Source organism: Somniosus microcephalus, unplaced genomic scaffold (assembly GCF_052327205.1).
Source record: "Somniosus microcephalus isolate GS21.2 unplaced genomic scaffold, FLI_Smic_1.0 unresolved_chr1, whole genome shotgun sequence".
In the NCBI taxonomy this organism is placed as follows: Eukaryota; Metazoa; Chordata; class Chondrichthyes; order Squaliformes; family Somniosidae; genus Somniosus; species Somniosus microcephalus.
Window position 1 is genome coordinate 68,984,587 of NW_028225179.1, and position 9,752 is coordinate 68,994,338.

The following is a 9,752-nucleotide window of genomic DNA, read 5'->3' on the forward strand; positions in this document are numbered from 1 at the left end:
TTTAGTGCTTGTTAAAGGCTGTAGCGGCCTATCCCACCTCTTGGAGGCGGGACGGAGATGGGACCAATAGACACGAATTATTTAAAATTACTTGGAGGCGGGATGGAGGCAGGGTTGGGCCCGCCCACCAGTTTATGCAAGTTTAACCCCCACGCACCTCCAATCCCGCCTCCATGGCCCAATGAAAATCCAGCCCTGTATGTTCCAGAATAAAGCTCCCACTACACTGCCCCATCAAACACTCCCAGGGTTTACAGCAGGGGTTAGATACAGAGTAAAGCTCCCTCTACACTGTCCCATCAAACACACCCAGGGCAGGTACAGCACGGGTTAGATACAGAGTAAAGCTCCTTCTACACTGTCCCATCAAACACTCCCAGGGCAGGTACAGCACGGGTTAGATACAGAGTAAAGCTCTCTCTACACTGTCCAATCAAACACTCCCAGGGCAGGTACAGCACGGGTTAGATACAGAGGAAAGCTCCCTCTACACTGTCCCATCAAACACTCCCAGGGCAGGTACAGCACAGGTTAGATACAGAGTAAAGCTCCCTCTACACTGTCCCATCATACACTCCCAGGGCAGGTACAGCACGGGTTAGATACAGAGTAAAGCTCCCTCTACACTGTCCCATCAAACACTCCCAGGGCAGGTACAGAACGGTTTAGATACAGAGTAAAGCTCCCTCTACATTACCCCATCAAACACTCCCAGGGCAGGTACAGCACGGGTTAGATACAGAGTAAATCTCCCTCTACATTGCCCCATCAAACACTCCCAGGGCAGGTACAACACGGGTTAGATACAGAGTAAAGCTCCCTCTACACTGCCCATCAAACACTCCCAGGGCAGGTACAGCACGGGTTAGATACAGAGTAAAGCTCCCTCTACACTGTCCCATCAAACACTCCCAGGGCAGGTACAGAACGGTTTAGATACAGAGTAAAGCTCCCTCTACACTGTCCCATCAAACACTCCCAGGGCAGGTACAGCACAGGTTAGATACAGAGTAAAGCTTCCTCCACACTGTCCCATCAAACACTCCCAGAAGAGACTAGAGAAATTGGAATTATTCAACTTAGAGCTGAGTATCTTCAGGTGAAATGATAGGGGTGTTGAATGTTGCATTCGGTTTTGATCGAGTAAATAAGGAGAAATTGTTTCGACCGGCGGGAGGGTCGTTGACCCCAGGACAGAGATTTAAGATAATTGGCAAAAGATCCGGAGGGGGAGATGAGGAGAAATCTTTTCAGGCAGTGAGTTGTTGTTATCGGGAATGGACTTCCTGAAAGGGCGGTGGAAGAAGATTCAACAGTAACTTTGAAAAGGGAATCGGGTAAATACTTGAAGGGGAAAGATTTGCAGGGCTGCGGGGAAAGAGCAGGAGGTGGGGAGTGCTGCACTGGCGGAGGGGGGCAAACAATTTGCGTACAGTAAGATCCCGCAAACCAGCAATGTGATAATGACCAGATGAGCTATTACAGCGATGTTGGTTGAGGATAAATATTGGTCCCCGGGCACCGGGGAGAACTCCCCTGCTCTACCGGTGGTCATGGGAACACTTACGTCCACCTGAGAGGGCTAAGGGTTCAGAACATAGGAAATTAAGAAATAGGAACAGGAGTAGGCCAGGCGCCCCTCGAGCCTGCTCCGTTTATCAAAAAGCTCACGGCCTTCCTTCTACCTCAACTCCACTTTCCCGCCCTATCCCGATATCCCTTGCTTCCCTTAGTGCCCAAAAATTTATTGCTCACAGACTTGAATGTATAGGATAGCAAATACAAAGATCACAAGTCCCTGAGTGAAGAAATTTCGCCTCATCTCAGCTCTAAATTACCGAACCCTCATTCTGAGACTACAAGCCTTGAAAGACAAAACATCAGTGCGGCGCTCCCTCACTACTGCCCTTCTGACAGTGTAGCGCTCCCTCAGTACTGCCCCTCTGACAGTGCGGCGCTCCCTCAGTACTGCCCCTCTGACAGTGCGGTGCTCCCTCAGTACTGCCCCTCTGACAGTGCAGCGCTCCCTCAGTACTGCCCCTCCGACAGTGTAGCGCTCCCTCAGTACTGCCTCTCCGACAGTGCAGCGCTCCCCCAGTACTGCCCCTCCGACAGTGTAGCGCTCCCTCAGTGCTGCCCCTCTGACAGTGCAGCGCTCCCCCAGCACTGACCATCCGACAGTGTGGCGCTCCCTCAGTACTGCCCCTCCGACAGTGCAGCGCTCCCTTAGTACTGCCCTTCTGAAAGTGCGGCGCTCCCTTAGTACTGCCCCTCTGACAGTGCGGCGCTCCCTCAGTACCGCCCCTCTGACAGTGCAGCACTCCCTCAGTACTGCCCCTCTGACAGTGCAGCGCTCCCTCAGTACTGCCCCTCTGACAGTGAGGCACTCCCTCAGTACTGCCCCTCTGAAAGTGCAGCACTCCCTCAGTACTGCACCTCTGACAGTGTAGCGCTCCCTCAGTACTGCCCCTTTGACAGTGCAGCGCTCCCTCAGTACCGCCCCCTGACAGTGCAGCACTCCCTCAGTACTGCCCCTCTGACAGTGCAGCACTCCCTCAGTACTGCCCCTCTGACAGTGAGGCACTCCCTCAGTACTGCCCCTCTGACAGTGCAGAGCTCCCTCAGTACCGCCCCTCCGACAGTGCAGCACTCCCTCAGTACTGCCCCTCTGACAGTGCGGCGCTCCCTCAGTACAGCCTGTCTGACAGTGCAGCGCTCCCTCAGTACTGCCCGTCTAACAGTGCAGCACTCCCTCAGTACTGCCCTCCGACAGTGTAGCGCACCCTCAGTACTGCCCCACTGACAGTGCAGCGCTCCCTCAGTACTGCCCCTCTGAGAGTGCGACGCGCCCTCAGTACTGCCCCTCCGACAGTGCGGCGCTCCCTCGGTACTGCCCCTCTGACAGTGCGGCGCTCCCTCAGTACTGCCCCTCTGACAGTGCAGCACCCCCTCAGTACTCACCCTCCGACAGTGCGGCGCTCCCTCAGTACTACCCCTCCGACAGTGCAGTACTCCCTCAGTACTGCCCCTCCGACAGTGCAGCACCCCCTCAGTACTGCCCCTCCGACAATGTGGTACTCCCTCAGTTCTGCCCCTCCGACAGTGCAGCGCTCCCCCAGTACTGCCCCTCTGACAGTGCTGTGCTCCCTCAGTACTGCCCCTCTGACAGTGCAGCGCTCCCTCAGTACTGCCCCTCTGACAGTGCAGCGCTCCCTCAGTACTGCCTCTCCGACAGTGCGGCGCTCCCTCAGTACTGCCCCTCCAACAGTGCAGCGCTCCCTCAGTACTGCCCCTTCGACAGTGAGGCGCTCCCTGCATACTGCCCCTCCGACAGTGCAGCGCTCCCTCACTACTACCCCTCCGACAGTGCTGCGCACCCTCAGTACTGCCCCTTCGACAGTACAGCACACCCTCAGTACTGCCCCTCCGAAAGAGCAACGCTCCCTCCATACAGCCCCTCCGACAGCGCTGCGCTCCCTCAGTACTGCCCCTCCGACAGTGCAGCGCTCACTCAGTACTGCGACTCCGACAGTGCAGGGCTCCGTCAGTGCTGCCCCTCCGACAATGTAGCACTCCCTCAGTGCAGCCCCTCTGACAGGGCACTGTTCCCTCAATACTTAGCCTCCGACAGTGCAACGCTCCCTCAGTACCGCCCCTCTGACTGTGCAGTGCTCCCTTTGTACTGACCCTCCAACAATGCAGAGCTCACACAGTACTGTCCCTCCGACAGTGCAGCACTCCCTCAGTCCTGCCCCTCCGGCTTTGCAGGGCTCCCTCAGTACTGCCCTCCGACAGTGCAGTGCTCCCTGAGAACTGCCCCTCTGACAGAGCAGCGCTCCCTGAGCACTGCCCCTCCAACAGTGCAGTGCTCCCTCAGTACAGCCCCTTCGACAGTGCAGCGCACCCTCAGTACTGCCCCTCCGACAGTGCAGCGCTCCCTGAGTACTGCCCCTCCAACAGTGCAGTGCTCCCTCCGTACTGCCATTCCGACACTGCAGCTCTCCATCAGTGCGGCGCTCCCTCAGTGCCACCCCTCCAATAGTGCTGCACACCCTCAGTATTGCCTCTCCGTCAGTGCGGCCCTCCTTCATTACTGCTCCTCCGACAGTGCGGCGCTCCTTCAGTACTGACCCTCCGACAGTGTAGTGCTCCCTCAGTACTGGCCCTCCAACAGTGCAGGGCTCCCTCATTACTGACCCTCTGACGGTGCAGCGCTCCCTCAGTGCTGTCCCGCCGACAGTGCAGCGCTCCCTCAGTACTGCCCCTCCGACAGTGCAGCACTCCTTCAGAACTGCCCCTCCAACAGTGCAGGGCTCCCTCAGTACTGCCCCTCCAACAGTGCTGGGCTCCGTCAGTACTTTCCCTTCGACAGTGCAGCGCTCCCTCAGTACTGCCCCTCCGACTGTGTAGCACTGTCTCTGTACTGCCCCTCCGACAGTGCAGATCATCCTCATTACTTCCCCTCCGACAGTTCAGCGCTCCCTCAGTACTGCCCCCTCCGACTGTGCAGTGCGCCCTCAGTACTGCCCCTCCGACAGTGCGGCGCTCCCTCAGCACCCCTCCACCGATAGTGTGGCGCTCCCTCAGTACTGTCCCTCCGACAGTGCAGCGCTCCCTCAGTACTGTCCCTCCGACAGTGCAGCGCTCCCTCAGTACTGACCCTCCGATAGTGCAGCGCTCACTCAGTACTGTCCCTCCAACAGTGCAGCACTCCCTCAGTCCTGCCCCTCCAACTTTGCAGGGCTCCCTCAGTACTGCCCTCTGACAGTGTAGGGCTCCCTGAGAACTGCCCCTCCAGCAGAGCAGCGCTCCCTGAGTACTGCCATTCCGACACTGCAGCTCTCCATCAGTGCGGCGCTCCCTCAGTACCACCCCTCCGATAGTGCTGCACTCCCTCAGTATTGCCTCTCCGTCAGTGCGGTCCTCCCTCATTACTGCTCCTCCGACAGTGCAGGGCTCCGTCAGTACTTTCCCTTCGACAGTGCAGCGCTCCCTCAGTACTGCCCCTCCGACTGTGTGGCGCTCCCTCAGTACCGCCCCTCTGACAGTGCCGCGCTCCCTCAGTACTGGCCCCTCCGACTGTGCAGCACTCTCTCAGTACTGCCCCTCCAACAGTGCAGATCATCCTCATTACTTCCCCTCCGACAGTGCAGTGCTCCCTCAGTACTGCCCCCTCCGACTGTGCAGTGCTCCCTCAGTACTGCCCCTCCGACAGTGCAGCGCTCACTCAGTACCCCCCCACCGATAGTGTGGTGCTCCCTCAGTACTGCCCCTCTGACAGTGCAGCGCTACTTCAGAACTGCCCCTCCGACAGTGCAGCGCTCCCTCAGTACTGCCCCTCTGACAGTGCAGTGCTCCCTCAGTACTGTCCCTCCGACAGTGCAGCGCTCCCTCAGTACTGTCCCTCCGACAGTGCAGCACTCCCTCAGTACTGACCCTCCGACAGTGCAGCGCTCCCTCAGTACTGCTCCTCCGACAGTGCAGCGCTCCCTCAGTACTGCCCCTCTGACAATGCAGCGCTCCCTCAGTACTTTCCCTCCGACAGTGCAGCGCTCCCTCAGTACTGACCCTCCGACAGTGCAGCACTCCCTCAGTACTGACCCTCCCACGGGCTCCGTGTGTTTCTCGGTCTCTCCTCTGGCAATGTTGGATGGGTCAGGGTGTAGGGAATTTGTGCGGAATGTAAACTTTAAGAAACAATTTTCAGAAGCGAGAATGCGCAGAAGGAACCTTGATGTTACCGTCAGTCCTTCCCCCAACCCTGTCTAACCAACGGAAAACATTCTGATTGACTTGACGAGAAAGGAAAGTGAGCGACCCGCCACCCCCCCACCCCCCGCCCCACTGCCCCCATTGTTTTGTTAGTTGATCTTTTTCCCTTCCATCACAGTTTAACCTCAGCTTTTTGCGAAGCGAGGTGGCCCTGCCAGAGAATGGCCGCAGCCAATCGTGGCAGGGTTGACGCGCTTCACTTGACGTTGCTGTGGTCAGTTCTGTGGCAGGAAAGTGAGGGATTGCGTGGCCTGCTCTTTTGTCTTCAGTTCTCTCTGTTGCACAACACTCGGCGACTGGGAAGTGGTGGGGTTGCCTGGGCGGAACAGGCCATTGTGTAGCTCGTAGTGGAACTCTGCTTGCCTCAACTCGGATCCAGTCTCTCTCTCTCTCTCTCTCTCGCTCGCTCTCTCCCTGAATCCTGGGCCCTTCCCGGGAGTCGGCTGAGGGTGACGCTATCAGGGGTCGGGGGGAGGCTGGGTCGCAGGAACTGTCTCTCTCTCTCTCTCTCTCTCTCTCTCCGTGCTCCTTCAATGAAGGAAGCAGCACCCCACCGCCGCCACCACACTCCAGCTCGCCGATGGACATCTATCTGGAGGCCTGCAGCTATCTGGTGACACACGGCCTCTCCGGTGAGATTCTGGCTTTCCTCTTCCTTTGCGTGATTGTACAGGGCAGATTGTGGTTTGGCGGGAGGACAGGAGGAAATGGGGATCGCTCCTGTTACCAACGGATTACAGGTGCAGTGTTGTGTGAAGTGAAATCAGTGTCACTCCCCCTATCTCCAATCCCTCACTCTCTCTCTCCCTCCATCTCCAATCCCTCACTCTCTCTCTCCCTCTATCTCCAATCCCTCAGTCTCTCTCTCCCTCTATCTCCAATCCCTCAGTCTCTCTCCCTCCATCTCCAATCCCTCACTCTCTCTCTCCCTCGATCTCCAATCCCTCAGTCTCTCTCTCCCTCTATCTCCAATCCCTCAGTCTCTCTCTCTCTCTATCTCCAATCCCTCAGCGTCTCTCTCCCTCTATCTCCAATCCCTCAGTCTCTCTCTCCCTCTATCTCCAATCCCTCAGTCTCTCTCTCCCTCTATCTCCAATCCCTCACTCTCTCTCTCCCTCTATCTCCAATCCCTCACTCTCTCTCTCCCTCTATCTCCAATCCCTCAGTCTCTCTCTCCCTCTATCTCCAATCACTCAGTCTCTCTCTCCCTCTATCTCCAATCCCTCAGTCTCTCTCTCCCTCTATCTCCAATCCCTCACTCTCTCTCTCTCTATCTCCAATCCCTCAGTCTCTCTCTCTCTCTATCTCCAATCCCTCACTCTCTCTCTCCCTCTATCTCCAATCCCTCACTCTCTCTCCCTCTATCTCCATTCCTTCAGTCTCTCTCTCGCTCTATCTCCAATCCCTCAGTCTCTCTCTCGCTCTATCTCCAATCCCTCACTCTCTCTCTCCCTCTATCTCCAAATCCTCACTCTCACTCTCCCTCTTTCTCCAATCCCTCAGTCTCTCTCTCCCTCTATCTCCATTCCCTCAGTCTCTCTCTCCCTCTATCTCCAATCCCTCACTCTCTCTCTCCCTCTATCTCCAATCCCTCAGTCTCTCTCTCTATCTCCAATCCCTCAGTCTCTCTCTCTCTATCTCCAATCCCTCAGTCTCTCTCTCCCTCTATCTCCAATCCCTCAGTCTCTCTCTCTCTCTCTCTCCAATCCCTCACTCTCTCTCTCTCTCTATCTCCAATCCCTCACTCTCTCTCTCTCTCTATCTCCAATCCCTCAGTCTCTCTCTCTCTATCTCCAATCACTCAGTCTCTCTCTCCCTCTCTCTCCAATCCCTCACTCTCTCTCTCCCTCTATCTCCAATCCCTCAGTCTCTCTCTCCCTCTATCTCCAATCCCTCAGTCCAATTCCAATTCCAATTCCAATTAAAATGCTTTATTGGCATGAAAGTTTACAGAGAACCATATTGCCAAAGCTTACATAGCAAAAAGGTACAGTTTTCCAACATTCTGTAGGTGTCAATCGATTTGACATTTGTTGGGTACATACAATATTACTTTTAAACAATATTAATTTTAAACAGTCTTTGTACTTCATTTGGTACGTTCAATATTAATTTTAAACAGTCTTAATTTTAAACAGTCCTCAGGTTGTGACATGTTGTTACATATTTGGCCCCAAGGTATGGTCTGTCTCCTTCTCCTAGGACTAATCTCAATTTTGACAGATCATCCAATTCCTTGAAATCTGGGGTTGTTTGGCTTAGCTTGTTGAATAATATGTTTCTTGATGTGTTGAATTTTTCGCATTTTAGGAGGAAATTCATTTCTGTTTCAACCTCGCCAGCCAGACATTGATCGCATATTCTATTCTCTCTAGGCTGCCAGGATTTCTTGTATCTGCCTTTTTCAATTTCCAGTTGGTGGTCGCTTAGTCTGTACCTGGTGAGGGTCTGTCTCTGTTTTGTGTCTCTGATGGTCGTGAGGTAGTCTGCCAGTTTATATTCTCTTTTTAGGGCCCGGTAACATTCTAATCTGCTTTGGCTTTCGATTATTTTGTTCCAATGTTCCAGGTAGGTTTCTTTGCATTTTTTAATGATTTGGTTCACTCGGATTGGTGTTTGGACGGCTGTGTTGGTCTGGGGCTGGTCAGGGTCCGGCTGAGTACTTAGTTTCCGTAGCAGCTGACTCAGGGGACTCTTTTCTGGGTTTAGCTCTTGGGTCTGAAAGGCTTTGAAATGAAGGGTGTCTGGGGAGCTAGATTTGAGGTGATTTAGGAAGTTTAGTGCTCGTTTTTGGATGTTTATTATCAGTGGGTATCTGCCTAGTTCGGCTCTGCATGCATTTGTTGGCGTTTTTCTTTGGGTGCGAAGGATGCTTCGGCAGAATTCTGCATGTAGGGCTTCTATTGTATGTTTTTCCCATTTAGTGTAGCTTTGGTGATTTAGCGGGCCCCATACTTCACTACCGTACAGTGCAATGGGCAGGATTATGCTGTCAAATATTTTGAGCCAGATTTTGATTGGGATTTGGATGTTGTAGAATTTTCTTTTTATTGCATATAGGGCTCTTCGGGCTTTTTCTTTTAGTGCATTCACTGCTATGCTAAAGCTCCCTGATGCTGTAATAGTTAGACCAAGGTAGGTGTAGCTCTCTCTCTCCCTCTATCTCCAATCCCTCACTCTCTCTCTCTATTTCCAATCCCTCAGTCTCTCTCTCCCTCTATCTCCAATCCCTCAGTCTCTCTCTCCCTCTATCTCCAATCCCTCAGTCTCTCTCTCTATCTCCAATCCCTCAGTCTCTCTCTCCCTCTATCTCCAATCCCTCACTCTCTCTCTCCCTCTATCTCCACTCCCTCAGTCTCTCTCTCCCTCTATCTCCAATCCCTCACTCTCTCTCTCCCTCTATCTCCACTCCCTCAGTCTCTCTCTCCCTCTATCTCCAATCCCTCAGTCTCTCTCTCCCTCTATCTCGAATCCCTCACTCTCTCTCTCCCTCTATCTCCAATCCCTCAGTCTCTCTCTCCCTCTATCTCCAATCCCTCAGTCTCTCTCTCCCTCTATCTCCAATCCCTCACTCTCTCTCTCTATCTCCAATCCCTCAGTCTCTCTCTCCCTCTATCTCCAATCCCTCAGTCTCTCTCTCCCTCTATCTCCAATCCCTCAGTCTCTCTCTCTATCTCCAATCCCTCAGTCTCTCTCTCCCTCTATCTCCAATCCCTCACTCTCTCTCTCCCTCTATCTCCACTCCCTCAGTCTCTCTCTCCCTCTATCTCCAATCCCTCACTCTCTCTCTCCCTCTATCTCCACTCCCTCAGTCTCTCTCTCCCTCTATCTCCAATCCCTCAGTCTCTCTCTCCCTCTATCTCGAATCCCTCACTCTCTCTCTCTCTCTATCTCCAATCCCTCACTCTCTCTCTCCCTCTATCTCCAATCCCTCAGTCTCTCTCTCCCTCTATCTCCAATCCCTCAGTCTCTCTCTCCCT

The 9,752-nt window shown here is 54.2% G+C and overlaps 1 protein-coding gene across 4 annotated transcripts in view; it reads left to right on the plus strand.

Moving 5' to 3' along the window:
* Window positions 1-9,752, plus strand: part of LOC147095467 (active breakpoint cluster region-related protein-like) — a 334,266-nt gene that overhangs the window by 32,541 nt on the left and 291,973 nt on the right. For 2 of the 4 annotated variants that reach the window (XM_085974612.1, XM_085974615.1), the window contains exon 1: window positions 6,032-6,404. The exons of 1 other annotated variant lie outside the window; for it this stretch is intronic. In XM_085974612.1, coding sequence (XP_085830738.1) covers window positions 6,353-6,404 — 52 coding nt within the window. In that variant the 5' untranslated portion in view covers window positions 6,032-6,352. Of the gene's footprint in view, window positions 1-6,023; window positions 6,405-9,752 lie in introns of those variants that run through there. One more of the 4 variants, XM_085974616.1, reaches the window with a different exon arrangement.